This window comes from Bacillus rossius, chromosome 15 (genome assembly GCF_032445375.1).
Source record: "Bacillus rossius redtenbacheri isolate Brsri chromosome 15, Brsri_v3, whole genome shotgun sequence".
In the NCBI taxonomy this organism is placed as follows: Eukaryota; Metazoa; Arthropoda; class Insecta; order Phasmatodea; family Bacillidae; genus Bacillus; species Bacillus rossius.
Window position 1 is genome coordinate 46,827,953 of NC_086342.1, and position 26,242 is coordinate 46,854,194.

A 26,242-nucleotide genomic window follows, 5' to 3' on the forward strand; every position below is an offset into this window, starting at 1 on the left:
TGCATAGTTCATTACCAACCCTTTAGTAGTCAATGTCACGCTTGGGATGTTGAGACAGTTCCATATGTAAACTTTGTTTGCATACGCTATTAATAACAGATGATATAGTTTAATTAGTATTTTGTGTTTTGATTTTCAAAAGATCCTTAAATCTATAATTATTGACATTTATTTATGAGATTAGTGTATTTTTAAAAAGTTATGTAATGATATATTGTACTTGAGTGTAAATTAATTTTAGCAGTTGTTACCATCCATGCCAATCCTATATATAGTTAAGCTCATCACTGACTCATTGCCTCTGTAATGCCAAAGAGATATGTATACCTTGAAGACAAGCGTACCATGAAGCAGAAATATTAGCCTACTCCATAGAGATGTGTATAAAATAAAAAATGGAAATGTAGCAATAGAATAACATTGGAAACACAGATACATAAGAGTAACACGCCATAGGTATTAAATTAAAGTTTTTGTTGTTTTCATCATTTTTCATTGGGCACCTTAAACGCTTTACGAATAACTATGCTTGTAATTACTGAAAAGGCATAATCTGAGAAAGTTTGGCTCTAAACGAAAAACAGTGAAAACTTTTTTTTTTTTTTGGTAACACATGTTTTGCATCACTCGGTAGGTATCTTTTTAGTGATATTTTGAATTTTCTATTTATGCCCATTTCATAAACATTGTTTCTTTTTTTTAAATGCTTATATATTTGAAGTTTATAATTTTATTAAAATAACTTTGTTTTTTTTTTTGTATTTTATGAATATCATATGTTTGTATGCCCGAAAGCATTTGTGGCTGATTTTTTTTTGTAGTTTCGTCCTAATGATTTTTTATATTATATTATTCTTTTTTGGTCCCTTCATTTCTTGCTGCTAAAATTATCAGTTAATAGCACAGATGCACATATATATATATTTTTTTTTCAAATATTTTTTTATCAATTCGGTCATTGGAACAGCAGAATCTGGTCGCCATTTTGAAATTAGACTACTACGAACCCCTGCTAAAGGTTAAAAATAATAATAAAAAAGTAGAAGAGAGTTTTGTACATTCAGGCATTTTTTTACATCCCAATTAGGGAGTTAAAAAATGAACTGCCATCTTCAAAGACTCTTGGGTAGGCACTACATATTTTCTGTGAATTCTCATTTACACTTTTATCGTTGAAAAACTACCATAAATATTTTTCCGTTGTTTTCAAATCCTTGAAATTGCAAAATTAAATTGCCTCAAACAGTAATCAAATGTGCTAATATTTTCAAAGGAATATTTTTTAACCATTATATATAGGTTTGTTTTGGTATACCTAACAATATAAAAATCTTGGTTTTCACAAGTCTCATGTTCACAGATAGGAATTTACTTACAGGTTCAGGCTGGCAACAATACTGAAATAAACAGCTTTGTATTGTGTTACAAACATCTGCATGGCATCTTAAGGGTTAATAATATTTTGTCTTTGTTAGATACCATGATGAACACTGGTAACAACATCCTGTTTCATTGGGTTACCCGGAAGCACTTTATTTAACAGCTCTACAACAGCATGTTACACGAGTTCCCGCCATTTCGTAACTAACTAAACATAACTACAACAATACACCATGCCAACCTATACTCAGTATAAAACACCTCTTCCCTTCAAGATTTTCCCCACTTACAATTGACATATGCAAATACTATATACCATAATACAAGACACTACACTGTAACATTACCATCCACAAATCTTGCCCCATTGAGTTACTAATGCACATAGTCTTTCAACCTCATTGGTTGCTGTTTCACTCTGTTAGATACACGTTTACCACAAGGTGAGTCTTGTTCAGTTTGCCATGTTGCAGTGTGGAGCTTTTAGAATCCCGGGAACGGACCTGAGAATTCTTCATCTGCATCCTTACTAGACCTGTACTCTTCCATTACCGGTGTCTGCTGTTCCCAGTTGCTGGTGGTTACGTCTCTAACATAGTGCCCGACACCCATCGTTCCAAGGTGTGGTCCTGGTGCCTTCAGCGAACGGTGCTCAGCATCACTCCTCTCGCAGCTGATGTCCGCCTGGTCATCGTCGTGTGGACTGAGAACCAGCCATATTTGTTGGTTCCTTCCTAGTGATAGGTCTGCAGATAAACTACCTTGGTGTAGCGCCTCCGACTCTCTTCGACGGATCTGATCTACATGGCATTTATAGGTCTGCCCCACATTATCCCTCACAATATATATGAATTGCCCTTGTTGGCCAGTGATTGTTCCTTGTAACCATTTTTCATTCCCACTGTAGCTCCTTACCCATACCGTATCATCCACTTGTAAATGCCTTCCTATACAGCCTGATGATGATTGTGCTACAATCCTGTGTTCATTGTGACCCACAGCCGGTCGAACCTGGTCTAGCACCGTTCTCAGTCGACGTCCCATCAGGAGTTCTGCTGGTGTCTTCTGACCGCCAGCACCTGGCATGGTGCGAAGTGCGAACAATATCCTGTTCAGTCTGGTCTGCCAGTCACCATCACCTAGCTTCTTCAGCTTTTCCTTGATAGTTTGAACCATGCGCTCAGCCTGACCATTGCTGGATGGTTGAAATTGTGTTGATTTCATCAACCGAATGCCATTTTTCTGTGCAAAGGTCTTCATTTACACGTACGCGAAGGCAGACCCATTGTCTGAAACTATGCATTCAGGTATCCCATGGACACTGAACATGTCCCTCAACTGCCGAACTACTGATGCTGATGAACTTGATGGCACAATTCTCACTTCTGGCCATCTTGAGTAAGCATCCACTGCCAAAAGAAAAACTTTCCCTAAAAAAGGGTCCCAAGAAATCAATGTGAACCCTAGTCCATGGTTTTGTTTCTGGTTCCCAGCACACAACCTTATTCTTTGGTGGGTTAGCACGAATCTGTCGACACTGTTGGCATTGGCCTACGAAGCTTTCAATGTCTATGTCCAGTTTAGGCCGCCACACATAGCTTCGTGCAACTGCTTTGGATTTCACCACCCCATTATGGGCTGCATGTAACATTTGCAGCATATTCTTCCTCAACACTGTTGGCATTCTAAATCTGTTTCCCAACAGAACACAGCCTTTATAGAGCGACAGTTCGGTTCTTCGATTCCAGTACGGTCTGAGCTCTTTTGACACTGCCTCCTTTTCTGACCAACCTATGTTTGTGTTCGTTTGTCCCACACGGAGTACTGGATCCACTGCCGTCAAGCTTGCTATATTTGTGGCCTCAATAGGCGGGTCAGGAAGTGCTTCCAACATTAGCACATCTCCCACGACCGGAATATCCAGCTGTGGTGCCTCAAGTGGCAGCCAACTTAATCATCTGTGTGTCCTATGGTAGTTCCTGGTTTATAAATCAATTTGTAGTCAAACATGGACAAACACAAGCTCCAACGCAGCAGTCTTGGGGATAAAATGTCCGGTGTTTGCTTGGTAGGATCCAACAGTCTGAACAGTGGCTGGTGGTCTGTCACAATTGTAAAGACCCTAGCTGTTACATATAGTCGGAACTTTGTGACACCAAACATAATCGCTAACACCTCTTTATCAATTTTTGAATAGTGCTTCTCATGCTTCTGTAAAGAGCGTGAGCCAAATGCTATAGGTCTCTCACTGCCATAATCCTCCTCATGTGCCAGCACTGCTCCCACACCATACTCTGATGCATCACATGTCAAGATCACTGGTTTCAAATAATCATAATGCACTAGCACAGAGTCCAACTCAAGAAGCTTTTTCGATGCATGGAATGCATCTTCATGGGCTTCCGTCTACACCCATTGTTTACCTTTGTCCAGTAACCGATGTAGTGGTTCTGCCACATCAGCCTTATTGGGCAAAAACCTCTCATAGAAGTTTAGAATCCTAAAAAAGCTTGTAGCTCCTTCTTGCACACTGGAGATGGAGCATCCTGGACAGCTTCCGCCTTCTCTACTGTTGGGTGTATTCCTGTGCTGTCCACTTGGTAGCCCAAAAATGTGACTGATGCTACAACAAATACACACTTTGACTTTTTAAGTTGCAACCCGGCTTCCGCAATACACTCCAGGACTTGATGGACCCTCAGCCAATGCTGTTCTTCACTGGATCCAGTAATAAGAATATCGTCTAGCAATACTACCACACCCTGTATCCCTATCAACAAGGTTTCCATTAGTCTCTGAAAAACTGCTGGTGCACAGTTAATTCCAAATGGCAACCGCTTCACCCTGAAAAGCCCTTTCATGGTATTCACAGTCAACAATTCAGCAGTTGCGGTATCCACTGACACGTAAGTACGCATCAGCTAAATCCAATTTGGTGAAAACCTTTCCTCCTGATAAGTTAGAAAATGCTTCATTAATAGTTGGAAGTGGGTAAACATCCTTTTTAGACATTGTGTTTAATGTGCACTTGTAATCACCACAGAGCTGCACCGTTCCATCTGCCTTACGCACAACATTAAGTGGAGTAGCCCACTGTGAATAAGTTACAGGCTCGTACACACCCAGCTCCACCAGTCGGTCTATTTCCTTACACACACTTTCACGTAACTCAAATGCTACCGAACGGCATTTCCAGAACACTGGTGTTGAATCAGAATCCAATTCTATATTTACTGGTGGTCCTTTATAGTGGCCCATTTCCATGCTAGCAAACACTCCAGGAAGTTGCCTCACTATGTCTGCCACCAATGCAGGCTGAAGTGAAAATACCCCTTCCACGGAAATTACAAGAGGTTCCAACCAGCTACGCTCTAAGAGGCTGGGACCTCTCTCTTCAGCCACTAATAACGGTAACCTTGCAGTTGCAGACTTGGTTTGCACATACACTTACAACACCCCTAGCACTCGCAGCTTTTCTTGGGACCATGTGTGTAGCAGTAACCTAGCCTCCTGTAGTGATGGTTTCTCTGGCCAGAGCCGCTCAAAGGTAACTTTACTAATAATCGAAAATCCAGAACCTGTGTCAACCTCCATGTCTAGCTTCATTCCATCCACACGTACTGTCATTCTTACTGGCGGCTGGCTTTTAGGTGACTGTGACTGGAAATTGAATAGACTATACTCTGATGTCTTCAGATGAGTCTCCCTCAACCACAACATTGTAATTGCCACTACTCTGGTTCCTCTTTGGATTCCTACCCATATCCCTGGAATGGGTTCTGTGCTTTTTGTTGGTACTACATGCTCTTTCCAGATGACCCAATTTACCACAGAAATTACACATTGTTTTGCGGTGTTTACAGCTCCCTGGGTTGTGTAACCCATTACAACGCCAACAAGATTTCTGCTCTTGAGGTGGATTTGACCTGTTCAACAGAAACACCCTTTCGTGGAGGGCCTGACTTTTCGAAATGCTTACTTTATTTACAGTCTCAGCTAACTCACGTACTTCGCCTTGTAAATCACTCACATTTCGACTAGCAGTTTCTGCCGCAGTAGCCATGTATATAGCCGCCTGGAATGTTAACTTATCTTTGGCTAACATTGCAAATTGCACTGTTTTATCACGTACACCACACACTACACGATATTGCAACATTCTGTTCAAATCTACAAAACGCAGTGAGCTGATAGCCGTCGCAATTCAGCCATTTAATCAGCTATCGATTCTCCCTCATGCTGATCGCATTTGTAAAATTTGTAAGTCTCAACAATTTCACTGGTCTTCGGTTTGAAGTGAATATAAAATGCCACTAAGATATCCGCTGTATCAACCTCGTTTGTTGCTTTCGGAAGTAGCAGTGACGACACCAAGTTGTACAATTCGGCGCCACAAACAGTGAAAAATATTGCCTTCTTTTCTTCCTTATCTGTCACCTTGTTCGCCACAAAGTAATATTGTAGACGTTCAGAGTATGTTTTCCACGTGTCTCGTCTCGGAACAAACTCTCCAAATGAAGTGAACATAGCCATTGTAGGTTATGATGCGCCACGCCGCATGGCCGTGATGCTAACAAAGATATTGCTTGACTTCATAGGCGTGCCTACAGGGGGGGGGGGGCAGGTGGGCCATGGCCCCCCCTAATGTAATCACTCAGATCGGCATTTTCTCTAATGCGTTCGTTAATATTCGTATATTCCTGGCACTGTGACACTCAAACTGTGCAAGTATTGCCAGATAAATAAAAATGCTTGTCGGTTTGTTTAACTTACAATTGCCTGGATATCATGATATCTCTGTTCATTGGAAAACAACTTAAAATTATGATAGATAGTTCAAAGCTGTTGAGAGAAAGTTACCTTACTTTTTTGCGTGTTCGTAACTATAACTTTGGGTTAACTTGAACGTAATTAAATACAGTAGAATGTTTCTAAAAGTTTTTTTTGTAATCAAAACTGTTCTCAATTTGTTGAGTCTATTAAATTTAGTAATTGATTGAAAAAAAGATGCTTTGCAGGTTTATATATATATGTGTGTTTGTGATTGTAATCAGAACTTTGAGATAACGTTTGCGTTAACGTAATTTCGTAGAATTTATTACCATGCAAATGAAAATCTTTTGCAGGTTTGTTAAAATGTGGGTTTTTAATAAGGACTTTATGTTAATTTGAACATAATTAAGTAGAATGTATTACCATGCAAATAAGAATATTTTGCAGGTTTGTTAAAATTTGTGTTGGTAATCAGTGTTTTGAGTTAATTTGAAAATACTTGAGTACAATATATCACCACATAAATCAAAATATTTTTTAATGTTTTTAAAATTTGATGGATTGAGCAATCATTAATTGTAAAACAAGGTCAGTTGAAAATTCAAGCTATTGAGGTTTAAAAAACATGTACCTTTTGAGTGTCGTCTGTGTCATCTAGAATTTTGATTTAATTTTTTTACGATGATGTATGTATTTCAAAGTAAAAAAATATTTTAAGTGGTTTGTTAAAGTTCTGTTGTCTGAATTGCTGTGTTTGCATTCACTAAAAAGAAGTTCATTTCAAGGTAGATCTGGACCAAGCTATTGGAAAATTCGAGGGGGGAAAATGTGTAAGTACCCTATAAACATTGTCTATGAAAAAAAAAACATTTTTTTAAGATTGTTAAAATTATACGGATATAAATATTAACTAGTATCTCGTTGATACTGAACAAAAATATAAACAAGTCAATTTAGGCTATTTAACATTCTAAATTCAGCTTCTGATTTAAAAATTTAGCAGGGCCCCCCCAAATGGAAATATCTGGGCACGCCTATGCTTGACTTATAAAATCCGTATCCCCTCGTCGTCAATGTTAGATACCACGATGAACACTAGTAACAACATCCTGTTTCATTGGGTTGCCCGGCAGCACTTTATTTAACAGCTCTACAACAGCATGTTACACGAGTTCCCGCCATTTCGTAACTAACTAAACATAACAACAAAAACACACCATACCAACCTATACTCAGTACATAACAGTCTTTATCTAATATTTTTTAGTTACTTCTAATAGCTTCCTGACTTTCTACTGTGTTGAAACCCATGTTAAATTTAATAAGCATTATTAATGTACTGTTTAACATGTGTAATAAATGTTGAGCACCATATGTGTTTCTTTTTTCTTTTTTGTTAACTTACCCACCTGTGTTATTGTACTAGAGCAGCGGTTCCCAAACGGTGGGTCGCGACTCGATCCTAAAACTATCAGAAACCATCGAATAAACCATCAGAAAAAGATAAGCAAAATCGAAGCAAATCGAATTGTGTTCAAACACATATCTATTGTTGAATAAATAACTGTTTTGCTACAAAAATGCTTATATTTTTTCAACCATTCTCAAACCAGAACACATTGTTTATCAGTAATCAATCGGTATCTTAAAACAAAAGTGTATGTCTGTGCTTGTTGCATAAAGGGGTTACTGGGAAGTCATAAATGGTTAAAAATGAGTTATTATCACAGGCAAGTTTGCGAAGTTATTTTAAATTATTTTAAATCAATGCATGAGTTTCTAAAGTTCTAAAGCAATTAATAAAGCTAAAAATCTGAATTTAAGAAACCTGATAATTTTCAATCGCGATTTTCTCAAAACTATGATTTTGGACTTGACCCCTTTTACGCAACAAGCACAGATGTATATTTGCAATATTTGATGGTAAATGATGTCTACATAAGGAAGGGATACGATACAAATAAGGACCATGGACCCATGGACCGTGGAGGTGTTTCGATAAGGGAAGGTGGGTCGCCGGCTGGGAACCGCTGTTTAAGGAACTAGACTACTGTGTGTGTGTGTGTGTGTGGAGTATCGTGCGGCGACGAGGGTTCTAAGCAGTGTGTTCTCTGTACGTAGAGCCAAACCACGCCTAAGTGCCCTGTCTGGCCGCAGGACGTACACGGAGGATGAACTGCAGGCGGCGCTGCGGGACATCCAGAGCGGTAAGTTGGGCACGCGGCGCGCCGCGGTCATCTACGGTATCCCCCGCTCCACGCTGCGTAACAAGGTGTACAAGTTGGCGATGGAGCGCGAGCGCGAGGTGCACTTGCTGCCCGCGCCGGCGGGGGCGGTGCTCAGGGCGGACGACGAGGAGAAGGAACTGTCGGGCGCCGAGGAGGAGCAGGAGGTGGAGAAGGTGCTGAGGAAGCCCTTGCTGTCCGCCGAGGACCTGGTGCGCCTGCTCATGCTGGAGAGCTCGCCCGACGCGGACGGGAGCGTCTCCCCGCCTCGCGGCACGGAGCAGGGCGCCCTGGGACCCTACCTGTCGCAGCTGCTGGCGGCAACCAGCCTCCCCAGCCCCCTCGTGCCCGAGATGGTGCGGCGCATGATGGCCGAGGAGAAGCTGCTGGCGAGCGGGCAGGCCAGGAGGCGGGCGAGCGGCGGCTCGAACGGCGTCCTCCACCAGCCCGGCGCAGAAGGAGTCGCTCCTCCCGAGGTGGACCAGGCCATGGACGTGGACGCCACCCCACCCAATGTGATACTGAAAATTCCGTCCTTCAAGCCGGCTTCGAAAAATGGGGTGTCTTCCAGCGGCAGCGGTAGCGGTAGCGCGGAGCCCCCGTTTTCGGAACAGTTCCCTTCGAACGGCGACCGCAGCCCGGGGATCATGCAGGACTCTAGTCAAGCCATGAGCAGTAGCAACTCGTGTTCGCCGCCTATCGCCAACCTCGTGGGCAAGGGGATAGGGGTGAGTCTGAGGGAAGTCATCGCCAAAAGCATCAGCCAGAAATTCCAGCACGGGGGCGAAGCCATTTCGCCGTTGCCCCATCAGCAGCAGAAGTTCTTAGGCTCGAATGGGTTCGAACAGTCTCCTCTGGGTCGCGGCGAGTTCGTGTCCCCGCTGATGTCGGCTTGCTCGACGGTCCCTGGCTCGGCGATGAGGAGCCACTACAGCAACAACAACAGCAGCGCCCACGAGGACCGCAATGCCCAGAGGTTGTCGTCACACAAACTGGCGCCGGCGGGGGGCGGGGCCTCCCAGGGCGGGGGCCCCCAGAGCGGGGGCGGGAAGGGCACTCGGCCCAAGAGAGGCAAGTACAGGAACTACGACCGAGACAGCCTGGTGGAGGCGGTGCGCGCGGTGCAGAGGGGCGAGATGAGCGTGCACCGCGCCGGCTCGTACTACGGCGTGCCGCACTCCACGCTCGAGTACAAGGTCAAGGAGCGACACCTCATGAGGCCGCGCAAGCGGGAACCCAAGGTGCAGGCGGACGAATCCAAGGGCAAGGACGACCGCCTGAGGATCGCCTCGCCGGACAAGAGCAAGCTGCCGTCCAAGCCCCTGAAGCCCGCCTTCCCGGCAGCTTCCCCGCTCGGCAGCGCCCAGAACGGCCTGGTGAAGATGCCGCCGCTGTTCGACCCCAACTTGCCCCTGGGATACCCGACCACTCCCCCTTTCCCGTTCTGGCCATCCAACCCCTTTCATCCGCTACCGATGCCGGAGTACCCCCACGGAGTGTTCCGCTCGACGCAGGAACAGTTCTTCGCGACGCAGATGATGCAGCGGCTGCAGGAGGACTCCCCCCTCGCCCCCGGCCACTCCACGCCGACGGGTGCTCTGGGCAAGCACGCTCGCGAGATAGCGGAGAGCCTGTACGACGGCAGCGGGGCGAACGGGAGCCTGCTGGACGGCATAATCCGGTCCACCCTGGAGATGGGACTCCCCGTGCGGCTGTCGGGAAGCGGCGAGTCGGGCTCCACTCCGGAGCACATGTCCAACAAGGCCCTCCTGGACCAGCTGTGTCGCAACAGCCGCCTCCCTCCCCTGTCGCGCCCTCCCGTCGACGGCGGCAGCTCCGACGACGACTCCGCGAGGAGGGTCGGCGAAAGGCAGAGCCGGAACACCGAGTCCGGGGCCGTCGCGGACGTCTGTCCGCCGGCGGCACGCGGCCAGATCCCCGAAGACGAAGATTCAAACTGTCCGGGAGCTTCTTCGCCCACGGACGACTCCAAAAACTCTCCAACCGTCAGTGTGGAGAACCTTAAGCCGTCGTCCTCTAGTGCGGGTGGCGCGAGTAGCGAAGACTGCGGAACGGCAGATGATGAAAGTGCCTGTGATAGTAAGCTGAGTGTGCCGGGAGTTGATGGTAATGATTCTGCCAAAGAAGAGCCAGAAATGGAAACGGAAGAGGAAACCAAATCAAAGATGATCAACTCGTCAACAGACTGATAATACTTTATAGTATTAAGCTGTAGGTAATGAAGTGAAGTGAGAATTTTATTTTACTTTTTTATTCTCAAGGTGTATGTTTTTGATCGCCTTGCGGTACTGATTTTTTAAGTGTTGAGTGTTGTCAGTGAATGTCCTTTGACAGCAGAAACATTTGTTTTCAACTGGCGAAGAAAACTCTTTTTTCTTTTCTTTTTTTTAATTTAGTTTAATATTCGATATTCTGCTTGATTTGAAATTTTACATTTTTTTTTATACTTCTGAATGGTTTTAACGTATATTGAAAATTCTCAAATCTTGATCTTTTCAAGATTGACAATCGTCATGTTGCCAAAGCTACGAGAAAAAATGTATTATATTATCAAAACCATTTTGTCTCATGTTATAGTAAGGCTGTTTAAAAAATTGTTGGAGAAAATTAACCTGTATACATTCATAAAAAATGTTTAGAAAACTATTTTTTTTATCAGAGTTAAAAAAATATGTTCTGTGGTAGTTTCCCAAGATAGTCATCAAAGCAGTGTCATTATCAAAATTGTGTCTGTTTCTATGGTATGTAATTTTTAAAATTATAAAGATTTTTATAGTGTGTGTGTTCCAATGTTCGTTGGCTAGTTGTGATTTTTAACTTCATTTTCCAAGTTGTAAATTTTTCACATTTTCACAAATTTGTATGTTGTGTGTGTACTTAAGAGTGCTTCACCATAATCACTAAACAGGTGATATTTTGAAAGTCATTCAAAAAGAAACAGTTACAAATGCCTTGTTACATTAATTATTAAATCACTCATGAATTATTAAGTATTTTATGGGAGAAAAAAATTGCATTTGAAAATGTGTGTATAAAATGGAATACTATAAATTGTATTATACTCAAGGAAATGCAAGTTTTAATTCACATCTATATTATTGCTTTTAATGAATGTGTGAAGATTTTGAAATTGTAATAAGTAGAACCATAATGTAAATTTATATAAAGCTGTGTCTTTTTAAATATTTAAATATTCAAATACATGATAATTGTGGCTTGTGGTACTTTCTTTTAAACTAAAAACTGCATTTCTCACAAAGTTTTTTTTTTTTAAAATTAGGAAAAGTATCATTATAAAAGCTTTTGTTTACAAGCATTATCTTCAACATAAAAATTTTAATGAACAGCTAACAAAGACACATAATGCAGTTTAGGTTGTCAATGACAGTTTATTAAAATTTTTATTGGCATTACCAGAAACATTAAGTCACTTTTATTATGTATTTTAATAAATATTTGAAGATGAATATTTGGAGATATATGTCAGACTGCTTTGATGTGGGGAGTAAAATAGTTTTTAAAAATCTTGGGATTCTCCAAGAATTGTACTGTCTGTGATGAAGCCAAATTTTGAATGTATATTTTCTCTATTCATATCTTATATATATATACTAGACTAGTTTATATATTGATGAAAAAAAATTAATTTTTTGTTTCATAAAAAAGTGCAATTAGAAATGGTACGACCTTATATATATTCATACCATAAATATATAAATATAATATATTTACAAATTTAAGTATGTTCTGCAAGTTATGTAAGAATAATTGTGAAAGTCACATCCGCATCAGCAAAGGTATTGTTTTCACCTGCAGTAACCCAACGGATTCTTTTTTGTTTTCGACGTACAGCCAGATAGTGTCTACAGCTTTCTTCCCAGTGAACAGACCGATCCACTAGTGGATCTCCCGAGCAGACAGTTATTGCTTCCGCAGGCACAACTTTTCATCTGGAATCCTTACCGAGCACCAAAACAAATTCCATTTGTCCCCTGGTTTTCAATTCATTGAGCATGGTTCTTTGCTTTTAACTTACGATTTGCCGTTTTGGTTAGGTTGGAAAACTGTGATATATGTTTTACTCGCATGTAAAGATTTTATCCTTTTTTTATTTGTTGGAAGTATCAACATTTTGTTTGTACTGAAAAAAAAATATTTTTTATGAAATTATAATTTATTTGTTTACATTGAATTGTCGGCAATAAAAAAATATATATTTATTTTGTGATCTTTGTGGTGCTTAATTTTGTAACTCTTGTTTGTGTTTTGTAATTATGTCTATTTTTATGTTTTAATTTTTTTTTGTGTGTGTTCAAAACCAAAAAAAAAAAGAAGTAAATTTGTGCAATTGTTAGTAAGGCATAGCTATCGTTACTGCTGGAAAGTTATGTTCAAGAGGATAATGGTTTTTTTGTTACGTCCTGCATGTTTTCGCTCACTACGAGTTGAAGCAGATATAGACCACAAGCAAGATCAGTCTTCAGTTTAGAACCAAACATAAAAAAAAAAAAAGTACATTTTCACCCCCTGCAATTCAACACACGTGTCTGCGTTCGCGCATCGCTCATTCTGTCGTACACAAACACGACATACTCATCGTGCCAGAGTAGTTTCTTTCTCAAGTTGCACCACGAAACTTTTACCGACGGGGAGAGATAAAAAAAAAAGAGATCTCAAGGCAGTTGGTTGATTTTCGTTCCGACAAGACCGCTTGCCGGCCAATCAGTGCATTGCAAGTTGTATTGTTTGTAGATATAGTGGTTGATCGTCTGGAAGCTGAGCTTCCGTATAGCTTTACTACATATAATGATTCCAGAGAGCATTTTAAAAATGTTCTTCTATCAGTGTTTGCTTTCCGAACAATTGTAATTATTTCAAGACTTCTTCAAACGGACACACCGTGTAGTGCAATGTCAAGGGAAAAGTGTTTTTTTTTTTTTTTAAATTGCTATGTACATTGAAATTTTATAGATGATTAAGTTTAGGTTTTACAGATTTAGTTGAATGTGATTTTTTTGTAAGTTATATTATTATTATTATTATTTTATAATTTGTTGGTAAGTGATTTTCTTTTAAAATTTTTAGTGGTACTGCTGCTTTGATATCTAAATCACATATCTTCTGTCAAATATCTTCTGGATCAGCATGTTTGGAAACAAACTGAATTTATAATTAGTATGTTCAACTCTGCTCTTAACTAGCTGCTGAAAATGCAGACTTCAGTCATAGCTCAAGGTATTGTTTTCTGTTACGTAACTGTACTGTTTGCGTATCTTCATCGGACCACAGTAGCTAGAATGATACGAGGGCTGTGATTATATTATTAGTGTTGTATCCAACTTTAAAAAAAAAAACTTATCATTCCAGAAGGAAATTAAATTTTTAAAATATTATATAATCTTTTTGCTAAAATAACTTTTGATATTATTTAGTTTTGAAAGTTGTTGAAATTTTTCTTTGTACAAAATATGGCAATGTGTTGTGGTGGATACTTTTTTTATTTTCACCTGTCAGGGCATGGTTGATGGATGATTTATCCCCAGTAAGAAACTTTGTACCTGAACTATAATTTAATTAGTTTTTTGTCACCATGTCCTATTATGACTTGATAAAAATTGCATTTGTTACTTTTGTATAAATGGCATTTTAAATTACCTTCAACATTTACAAAAAAAAAAGTATTTCCTAATTGTTTGTTCCGTTTTTAATTGACGTATTTGCTGTATTGAATTTGTAATATTCATTTTGTCGTGAATTTTTTATTTATTTTTTATTTTATTTTTTACAATTGTAAGTTTTAAACTTTAATAGTCTTTTAAAGAAAGTATTTACTTCTACAGAAGTAATTTTTAAGTAATACATTTTGAATATTCTGTCAAGTTTCTTAAAATAAAATATAAAAAAAAACAGTTTTGTTTTCTTTGCAAAAAATTTCAATTAAAATGTAAACTGCAGTGGCCATTTTACCACATTTGTAATTTTTCTGTTCTTAAATTTTAAAAAATTGCCTACATTTTGTACAGAGAGCTTTCTTCTTAATCCTGTAATTGTTTTATGTGGTGAAAGAAATGTTTCAGCCTTCACTCAGTTGACGGTTGTATTTTATTTGTAGCACACGTTCAAAGAAACTGTATCTTAATCAAACAGTCTGTGTTCAACGCCACATGTATACTATATATGCATATATGTATGTATATATATATGGACCCTGTACATTATTCACATTATTCCATTTCATTGCAGTCTTTTCTGTTTGTTTTGTTAACGAATGAATTTAATGTATTCACTTTGTATTTGCCTGTGTACAAATCACTCAACAATAGGTGTAATACCGATAGTTTAACAGTTGTTCATTTTTATAGTGTTATGTGTTACAAAGTTACTGTTGTGGAGTTCTGTTCGTTACTGTAGCTGGCCAATCGTGGCCCGAGACCGCTCATACTATTCCGTGTGACGCAACTGCGCACTTTGCGTTTGCGCGCGGGTGTCAAGTTGCCAATTAGGAAGAGAACAATCGCGCAATGCGAGAATTAGTTACAACTAGGAGCCGAGATGGTTTGCAATTCAAAATTTGTGCAGTCACCCAATTTCTATTGATTTTCCGAATGGCTCTGCTAAGCTTATCTGTGAGTGTAGAGTATCGCCGATATGAGTACCAGCGAGATGCAAGAACCACCAAGGAAATAACATTTGAAATTTTTTTTTTCCAGCTCAAATGGACTCGTAAATGCTGCCTTAGTGTGCTTCAAGGGATGTTTATGGCTTAGTGTTTAATGCATGATGAAAGAAAAAAACATATCAGTTTAATAATGCAGCATGTGTTTTCTCCTTGGAAATAGTTTTTTTTTTTTGCATGATATCGCAGTCATGTGCTCTTGCTTGTTAGTTTGACTGCATCCTGTAGACGTACGACCTTGATGATACTTATAGATGTTGGTCCGTGAGCTGTAATGCCCTTTCAACTGTAAATATAGCATTCCCACACTCAGGTCTCTCAAGCACGCCATCACGTCTGTTTTCTTAAAGATGGGCATCGTAAGTTTTCATTTCCACACCAATCCTGTTGCTCACACTAGCATTTACGTCAGTTGTACCGGACGAAACGGCTTCGCTGGTAACGCCTATCCGTGTTGTTTCACGAAAACCTCCGTGGTGTTATCTCTAAGGTATCATACAACCATAATACGTGAATATCATTAAAGAGAGAATTTCTCCGAGTTTCGAACGTATAGTACATACGATATTTCTTTCGTGCTCATATTGTGTGTTTCAGATATTACAGAAATGGACACTGGTATTTTTTAAATATTTTTTTTTGTTCCTTGCTTTTTATCTTTCAAATTTAACAATTTATCTATAGCAAAAAAAATCATAAAGCTATACTAACCTATCAATTACACATTTTAAGTAGTAATTTTTTATATAACTTGGTGTTTTTCATGTGTCTTCCACACACCCCGCCTCCTTATTTATTCTTAAAACTCAAAAAAAAAATTGTGATGAAATGTTTCAAGGACATTGCATACTGTGTGTGATGTATGTAAACAGAGACAGCTGGCAAGCTTGCATGGGCAGTTAATTACGAGAAGGGTAAAACTGTGTCGTGGATCAGTTTGTCCGCAAGCACTAGTAAGGAAGGTAATGCAAGGACACTTTCTTTGCCAGAGTCGAATGTTGGCACGCACACCGATGTTGACCGGTGGGGATACCGCAGATTTGTTCAGTCCCAGGGCCGCCGCGGTAGTCCCAGGTATATGCTTTGGCAATCCAGCGGTCGGCTGGTACCTACCGAGACCCGAGACAAGTGATTGCTCTGTCCGTGATGCAACCAAAACTCCATGTTGGTCGGTGCTGTGTCAGATGTTGTCGTTTCCCGTGTTGGTCTAAACAGTAACCGTACAGTCAAAACACTGAAGAGAATTGAAACATATTTAAAATTGTTCCATTTTTGGTGTTGAATTATAATGAGAAAGGTAGCCATTAGTGAAATGATGTTTACTTTATTAATTAACTTCTTTATGGAATCGTTATTAAATGCCAATAATATTTTCTCTTAAGCACATCTATGTGAATACCACAGTAAGCACCCAAAAAAGTAGTTCTATGCTAGAAAAAAAAATTATTTTACAGTAGAACTGAAATGGTTTGTAGTTTTTTTTTTGTAGTTGTAACGTTCTAAACTGCTCTGAAATATAGTAGTTTTGGTTATTGTTGATTGGAGTGGATTTTAGGTCATGTTAAACACTGCACATTACATTAAGTTTATTATTTGTTGATCCTTAAACATTTACGATTTTTTTTGTGTCACAGGAGTCAGACACCACTGAGTGTAAATGACACTTTTAGAGGCTTCAAATAGAGATGCGTAAAATATTATTGGCCCATTCATGAGAGTTATATAAGCCTTGCAACTTAGAAGAGTACGCATCCTTTCTAGGACAGAAGTAAGAAGCAAAGTTTTGTTTAGGAATGTGATGTCATAAATAGTGTTTTTTTTTAAATTTTGGTAGTACTTTATTTATTCAGCCAGCGATCACCAACCTTGGAGATGAGGTTTTTCTCTGCCCTGGGCAAACTGCGGGGTTGGTTGCATAGTTTCTTCCGGAATTTCAGACGTATGATTTTCCTTGTTTTTGATTGCCCAGCGGTAAATCGGGATGTATTCCATTCCAACAACATTTTGTTGAAGTAACCACATAGCTCTTACCTGTGTGATAGTAGCCAGCATTCAAAGACTACTGTATATTGCTCAATTACCTCTGTCTCTGTAGTTAACACGGCATTTAAGGGGAAGAATGTACAGGTGTGTGTTCAGGACACAGTCTTATCTTATAAGGCTCTCTACCATACGTTCCCATTTTTTCTAATTTATTCTTTCAAAATTTCAAAATTATTTAATTTTTTGTTACTCTTACTAACAGAAATTATTTCCAAATCTTAAATGCTACTAAAACACAGAATGAAGACCTTGAGTTGTCCTGAAATGTGTTCCAAGAATAGCTGCCAGTGTCCATTTCTCATCAAAAAACAATAAATACAATATATTTTATACATATTGATAATGAAACTGTCATTGGATCCATTTTACTGTACAAGTGTGACATCACTAGACCATTCCAACATACGAACATTGCAAGGATTATGGCAATACAGGAACTGATGATACAACATGCATGCATGTATGATAAAAATGTTGAAAAGACAAATGTTTTTACTCTGTGATGTTTTGCTTTGTTATTTTTTATGTACATTATTTTCTTTTGTATACAACATCATGCAATATTGTCAAGTTGAAATAAATTTTGATTAATTTTTTTTTATTATTTCCTTTCTTATGTTTTTCCTGAAGTCTGATGTGTAATATTATTAAAAGTATATTTTTTTTATTAAGTTTCTTGCTGTACACAATGAAAGAACGCATCTGTGCGTTCAGGCAATATATAGCTTACCAAATTCATGCTGAAAATGTTAGAAACCTTGTGATAATTATTGGCTTAATATGCAATAAAATGCTGCAATAAATTGAGAAATTTGTACTTGTACTGGCATGTTGTGTCAGCAGAAAAAGCACATTACATTTTCAGTAAAGCTTCCAACTAAAGTTTTTACAATGTGTTAGCTTGTAATATAATCAAATTTTTCACCACTTGTACCCTTCAGTCGAAGATGTTGCAACGGGTGTTCGCATAAGTATCGGTAGTATTGGAAAGAGACAAGGAAATATATTGAAGTTGCAACCAAAAGGAGAATCATTTTCTTAATTGCTTATTCTGCCTGGCAGAACCTTTATTGGGTAAATAAGGATGTACACTTGCTCTGACTTGTGGGTCGCGGAATCAAACCCTAAATAATGTCTAAAGTAATAAATCTGTACGGTGACTAAAATGTCTGCATCTGAAATTCTAAGAGGTCAAACTATAATGAGTATGAAAATTGTTTGTTCAGTGCAAAGTAGGGAATGAAGTAATCAAGGTTTGTTCAGCTTGTGAAAGTGATCAAAACACTCTCACTGTCTCGAGCAAATGCCTGTATGGTCAGGAATGTACAGAAAACTCATTCAAGTGACGAACATAATCTTTACACAATCTTTTAACGTCTTTATAATTTTTTTCATTTATCGGAAAAAAGGCACTCAGGAGCTTTTAGAAAATCTCTTTCTGCTATTTTTAGACAGCGTGATGGGGGTCAGTGGTTAAAACCCAAATTGCCACGCACCGAACCAGCACTTGGAGTCTCGACATTCGCATCGCCCGAAGCCTCTGTGGGTAACCGGGCAACGTCACGTTGTACCATGACGTGGACAGTTGCCGTGTCGTGTAACAGTCGCCGTTCTGTTCAGGATTACGTCGGCTGTGATTACGGGGAACAGCTGAGCTTGCAGTAAACTGAGGACTCGAGATAAGAAGGAAGTCATACAGTAAGAGTAAAATACAAGCGTGGTTTAGAATGACGTAACTAATTCACGGGCTACGAATGTCTGATCGTTAATCACTGCCTCTCGCTTCAGTAAGATCGCAGCAAAAGTCAAAGTCAAATCCCTAGTTGTGGAGACAGCTAGCGCTGTATCTGGCTCAACTTCAAGGTCAATGATTTTGCTCTATCGAAATTTTCCCTGGGATTCTAACTCTGGCTTTCGCGCTAACTTCGACAAAGTGGAATAAATAAGTCAACGTGCTGTATTAAATTGAAGTTAGTAAAATGCTGAAGTTCTGTCTAAATTTTGTGTCCGTTTATTCTCGCTCCATCCTTTTGTTTCATTTATTCAACTAGGTTATACCAAAAACCAAGTTTACAAAATATAATTTTGAGATGATTATAAATTTTTTTCATACTTTCTGCACGCAGTAACGCACAAAGGTAAGTTTCGTTTACAGTTTGGACTAGCATTTAGTGACAGAAAACACATTCATATGCTTAGTCATGAAAGTACAACATAGCATATGTTATGCTAAGCAAAATGTAATCACACTGCTGGAAAGAAAATATATTGCAGTTTTTGCTTTAAAAACCTTGCATTTAAAAATATAATATATATTTGCTTTCACTGCAGACATATTATCATTTGATGAGACAAAACTTTTAAAACATCTGTAATTAAGTTTACAAGTTACCAAAAGCTCATGAATTTTGTTGTTGCTCACATAATTTTCACAGGAAAATAAGAAAAACATTAATCGGGGATATTGTTAGAATTTTTTTTAATTGGTGCCTGTAATATTTTCTAAAAAAAAAAATTGACGGAGTGTGTGTTTTTTTTTCCTTCAACTTTTTGAAAGTGTTACGAAAGAAAAAGCAAGAATTATGAAACCATAAATTACACTGTATTCTCTGTTGTGTTGCGAGGAAATACAACTGTACAGTATTCATCGTGACAAGCCAGCTATAAAAGTAATCATGTAGGAGCGAAAATCCTGCGCTTGTCAGCCGGACCCTGGTTCGCCCAGCGAGAGCGCACAGGTCAATGACCTCGCCGTCATCCCAGCCAATGCGAGGCTCCCATTCGCTCGGACGTGGAACTGAACCAATCCTGAACCAGACCTCACAATGTTCCGCTTTTTATTTCTTTTAGTTCCCTTTGAAACGTGCAGTATCGTGATCGGATATCAAGCCAGAAATAAGTGTAATGCGTTTGATTTTTAAGTACCCTGAAACAGGGTCACTCGGATCAGAATGGTGAATATAATCTAAAGTGGCTTACATTATTTTTTTGAAACATACTTTATCAGAAAATAATTATATGTACTTCTAATAGCCACCGTTTTATTTTAAATATATATATACTTACATATACTTTTTGTATATACATATTATATTTCAAATATAATGTTACCCACTTTTGATTATATTCAGCCCTCTGATCCTAATCACTTCGTTTTACGGTATGTCAAAAACTCCCCGACCAATTTTGCGCACACACGAACGTAAAAAAGTCTGTTAGCCATGCCTGCCTACTTACAAAATTTTATGAAAATACAGTTAACTGTTCAAAAGTTATCGTCGGGCAGATTCAACATACAAACATACATACGAACAAATGCTGTTCACTCTGGTAGCTACAGAGACCTATTCGCTCATTCAAAAAATGAAAAAAGCAATTTCAATGTAAATGAAAATTGGTGAAATTTTTTTTAACTGATTAAAAAGGAAATGGAGTCGGTTATATCAAAGTGTTTTAATGTAAAAAAAAAACTTTAAAAGGGCACTTATCAGAAACTGATATTAAGTGAAGCATACAATGACAAACATTTATTAACTAAACACACAGCAGTAATACGCCTGTAAACAGCGAACTTCTAATCATTCCCTGAGTTAACACTCACAACTCTCTACTGAAAGAACTTTGCAGGCCGTTATTTATGCGTTGCGTCAGAGCAAACGATTATTATGCGACGCCCATGTTTAGACATTTCAAAAATTGGGTTATTTAAAATTTTGTTTTAGAATGTTTAGATTTTTTAAGAGGTTCAATTTTGGTTGTTCATATATTATTACAAGATATATTTACATAACTACTTTGAACCTTAAGAGACAAAAAATTGCCAATCAAAATTGATAGTATTACAGCTTTTAGAAAAAGTTACTTAGTGAGCAAATCCATTCTTAACTAATATGATTTTAACAAAAAAAATTAATAATGAACAATCTTGTAAAAATTATAGGCCTCTATATATTGAAAAACATATAACATATTGTATATTTTTGTCTCATTAATAGCTTGTCAATATTGCATAATGATGTTGCATTATTAAAATTTAAAGATTGATTATGAAAAGTTATTTTTCTCAGTGTGAATAAATTTTTGTGTGTGTAATTTATTCAAAGTGACATATTGACAATGTGCATTTTAAATGTGAGCACTTGAAAATAATGTTATGTCATATGTAATTATGTAACATTTTTCAATGTTCTAATTTACTTTCCTAAATTTTTGTGCAATTTTAATTAAGTTTTATTTGAACCAAATTATATATATTTTTTTAATGTTTCCTGTTATGTAATGTTTTTGGTAATGTATTGTAACTTATTTCACTTGCTCTGAAGGATATGTTAAGATGTATGACCTACTTGATTTTCTTTGGAGATATGACTTTTTGCATAAGCAAACTTGCTCCATTTTCACCCTTTTTGCAGTCAAAATTTAAAAAAAAATGGAATACCCATATATATATAGTCTACCTGCACAAGCAGGGTTTGAAGATCATATTTCTTCTGAAACATGCCGGACACGTTTAGAACATTCTAGAAACTTCTGGAACATTCTGGAAATTATAAGGAAAGAACCCTATGTGCTCTCGAATATATAGAAAAAACGATCAGTCGTAATTTTGGCATTTCCCATGCAGCCAAAATGTTTAGGATGTCTTTAATTCCATGCATCAAGCATTTGTAGAGTTTCCAGAATATTCTTTATAAGAACGACAGCTATTAGCTGGGTGTCAGCCTGGTACAGGAAAGTGGTTCTGTGCTGTCACACTAGAGAAAACTTCCTGACGTAGTTATTTATTCCCGTAAGCAAAGCATCAAACAAATTGATTTGCTCCTTGCACTAAACATTTCAGTTATAAAAAAAAGTTCCAGACAAACAATTTCGGTAATATTTTAAAATTAAGCAACATCTTTAAATGGGTTCGATATTGTGTTTGCTAAGTAAGGGAGAAATGAATGCTTAGTTCTGCGATATTATCATCAATCCTTACAGTAACGTTTGGTTGTGTCAAATAATTTTCCCCATAAGAGATGTAGATAATATTTTGAAGGTTAACAATTACTCAAAAGATTTGATGCCAAGTTTTCTAAGGGAATTACAAATTTTTTTTTGTCCTTCAACCCTTATTTTTTGCTAACAAAAATATTTTTACAAAAGTTTTTATTATTGCCCTTAGGAGATATAATACCTTCAGACAGATGCAATATTTTTAATACTAAATATTAATTAAATATATAACACTAGGGCTTCCCAATGTCCGAACCTAGAACTATCTGAACTTGACCGAGATTATCAAGTCCAATTCTCAACTTTTGAGTTGGCTATGGTTTTGGGACATAGGGACAGTTATACAGAAAAGTAGGTAGAAAATTTTGGATAAGTCAAACTATTGTATTAACTATATAAGGGGCTTTTCCTTTGGAATCTACCTAAAATATATAATATGTTCACTGTAAAATACTACAATATTATTTTAGCATCAAACCTGGAAATATATTCTTGAAACCAAATGAAATTACTGTATTAAAATTCTGTAGGTCATTACATGAAAAATATTTTCATTTAATTTATTTTAGGTAGTATTTCAGATTGTGTTTTTAATATGTGCAGTCTTGGATCTATTTTATTAATTGTATTATTGATAAACGTGAGCTGGTTAAATAATATTTGAGTTTTCTGTTCAAATTAACTCATTTTACCCTCTAATAATAATAATAATAATAATAAGTATATAATAATAATATTTGTTTTGAAATGAAAAACTCATTGTGTACCAACTTCTTTAAAACTTGCTGTACAAGTCTCATGTGGTCAGCTGTGTGTGCATAAGACATTGCCAAAAAATTAATTGATGAACCCTTTAGCATTTAATTACCAAAATATTGCTGCAATTTGGTTTTTCTAATGTTTTAATGTATTTTTTATAGCTAGGTGGCATAGAAACATTTAAATGCCATTGATGTTTAGGACTACATATTTTAACTAGACATTTGTTCAAATTATACCAAAATACTCCTAATGGTGAGGCCCAGTTCCATACAAGAATTAAATAAGTATACGTAATGTAGAACAAGTTTTAGACTACTTTTTTATAACTTTTTACCTTCACTAAATTGTGCAATTAATTCAATAAATGATATAAAAATAGTGCTACTCCATTAGCATGCGGCAAAATATGTCAAGAATGATTTATTAAAATTAAAATACCCCTATTGTGCTAAATTAATAAACATGTTTGTCCACGACACATTCGTTGATATTTAACACTATAAAAATTAATATCGTACAATTTTTATTTATGTAGGATGATACAGTAGTTTATACAACAACATTGTTTGGATCAATTATGTATTTATACCTATTTAGCATAAGAAATGAAAATTGGCATGAATTATGTTGGGCAGATAGGCTAACTCATGTAAGTCTCCACTATGGAGACCTACCATATTGATAATTTTTTGTTGAACCCACAATTATGTATTTTATAATTTCTTATCAGTTTCGTTACTAACTATAAAACAATTTTACGGAGTGTGACATGTAATTTTCGTTCAAAATCCATCTTTACTTGAACCATTCAAGAAAGTAGCCAAGTGTCCCACAGACAAATCAATCGGGCTTTTTTTGAAGCTGTATGTTTTCGTAAAAACTATACAGCTGCAGCTTGTAATACTGATGTGTCACATCACAATTTTATTTTTAAATTTACCACACATCTGGTCAGACAAACATAGTATCGAAGAGTAAATGTGTTAACCATAGTGTTGATAGCACAATACCCAATTTTCTAGTGATCAAAATTTTAATTGTAATTGGCACCAAATCATTTTTTTAAATATTAGCTTTCTATTGGGAAGACTGAAATTGTGTGTTTGCAAGTCCTTTGGTTCAATTGTAGTCCAAAATTTTTAAACAGTTTGGCTCTTAGATCCCAGGTTTTACAATAAACCTATTTTAAACATTCAAAAATACATGTGTACTTAGGCCTAGACACTAAATCTTTCCCAGCAATTTATTTCAGAAGTTTTTGGATGTTAATTATTTAAATCGTAGAAGGCCAAACCATTACTAGTGAATTAGCAGGTTAATTATGCAGTGGTTAAATTTTCACTAACCTACTTACAGAGTGCAAATATTTAGTTAGTAAAAATTGAAGCATAACAGATTTTCATATCATAAAAAGATTATAAAATGTGTGTTTATACTATTTTTAATTAAAATAAACATAAAACCTGTTTTGAAATAAAACATGAATTGCTAAAGTTTGGTTGGAATACTAAGAAAATTAAGACTGAATTTTTAGCAGTATTGCAGTTGATAAAAAATGTTTTGAAAAGATATGGTTGTTAGTGTGATATTTAATAGTTTTATGTTGTGTAATTTTTGTAATATAAAAAAATTGACTTGTCCGGACAATTATATTTCTTAAAAAAGGAAATTTTCATAGTAAAGCATACTTTTCAATTGAAATTTGTGTCTCTCAAAAATTTTCTCACCGTGAAAAATATATAGAATTTTCATGTAAAGTTGTTAGATTTTTTTATAATCAATGTTACATGTACACGATATTTTTAATACTTCACAGAAATTAGTTATCTGTATGTAAATGATAGTTCTGTAGCATTTGGTGGCCTTCAGAGCAACATGCATTGCCTAAGTGGATCAATGTGGTTGTAAGCGTCATTTGAAGCTGGCTTCTTTAGACTAAAATTACAACTTTGTTAAAAAAAATATTTAATTCAAACCATCTAGACATGATTATCTTTTATGTATTTCTGATTACTGGAATGATTAATTTTTAGAGTGTTTTTTAAACATGCTTTGTAGTACCGTAAATGCTGCATTTTTTTGTGTGTTGTTATATGTACACTTTGTACCATATCATTGTTTCCATCATGCTCCTTGCAATGTGGGACCAACATATTGACTTATAACTCCATTGTGCATTTTTTCAAACTGTGTGAATTGCCATGTTTACATTTTGCCATTTAGTGATGAGTGTATTTGTACTGTTTTAAACTAAAAAAATAATACCTAATTGTAGAATACTAATCAATACCTTCACCAGTACAGTTGTTAATAGAGAAAAACTGCTTTTATCAATATGATTGTTACAGTGTACATTTCTTGCCTGACAATATATAAATGAAGTAAATATTAAAATTTTCAATGTCTGCCTTTTTAAATGTTTTCTATTTGTGATATTGTTTTTACTAAGATCTGTCATAAATTTTTGCTTAGTGTTATCATCTAGTAGTTATTTCTGAAATACTTTGAAAAACGTTCAGATGGTTAACTCTATGTCAAAAAAACTAAATTAAAAAACCAGAGAATGAAATTTTTTTAAAGATAAGTGATAAACCATTATTTGGTGTAAAATATTGTATATGCTTACAAAAAAAATTATAAAAAAATTAATCATTTTCTGCCTTGTCGAATCATTGAAAATGTCTGAGGTTTATTAAATGTATTTTAAAACTGTCGAGTGTTGTTTTGATGGATTCAAAGCTGCCATGTTTTGGTGTCTAAGTATAGTGTGTTTGGAACATAATGTGGGAAGTGTTATTTTCTGAAAATATAAAAAAAATTGATAATATTGTATATTTATATTGTGACTTTGGAGTAAATCAGTATTTATTACTGTCAAAACATGTGTTTATTTTTCCCTACCTGAAATTAAAAAATTAAGTATGTTTAATATTTATCTTAAAACTATTTTAGGTTGAAGGATAAATGATATTTGGTGTTTAAATTAAATGCAGAATATGTCTTTATTGATAAGAGCTTAGTGTTACTTATTATGATAAAGATAATACTACACTATTTTTAAACCACATACACAAATTTACAGTTATTTTTAATATTAAACTAAAGTTTCTAGTTTTATAACATTAACTACCCAATGGCCATATTTAGACATCTAATACATACTGTCATGTTTTACATTACAATACCTCATATTCCTGTATAAAAAAAAATTACATCTCATTTTTATGGATGAGTCATTGAGTCCCATTGAAAAACCCAGCAGAATTTTATGAATAATTTTTAGTATTGTTTTCAAAGCAATTCATAATGTAGAAATGGAGTCTCTAAAGGATATACAGACAGGTTATTTTGGAGTCTCTGATGGATG

General features: G+C 36.7%; 1 protein-coding gene across 6 annotated transcripts in view; it reads left to right on the forward strand.

Moving 5' to 3' along the window:
• The window catches only part of LOC134539584 (mushroom body large-type Kenyon cell-specific protein 1), a 61,682-nt gene extending 35,927 nt beyond the window's left edge, over nt 1-25,755 (forward strand). For 5 of the 6 annotated variants that reach the window (XM_063381744.1, XM_063381742.1, XM_063381746.1 and 2 more), the window contains exon 4: nt 8,275-25,755. In XM_063381744.1, the coding sequence (XP_063237814.1) occupies nt 8,275-10,588 (2,314 nt within the window). In that variant the 3' untranslated portion in view covers nt 10,589-25,755. The remainder of the gene's footprint in view (nt 1-8,274) is intronic. The other variant, XM_063381743.1, reaches the window with a different exon arrangement.
• Nucleotides 25,756-26,242: the final 487 nt, after the last annotated feature.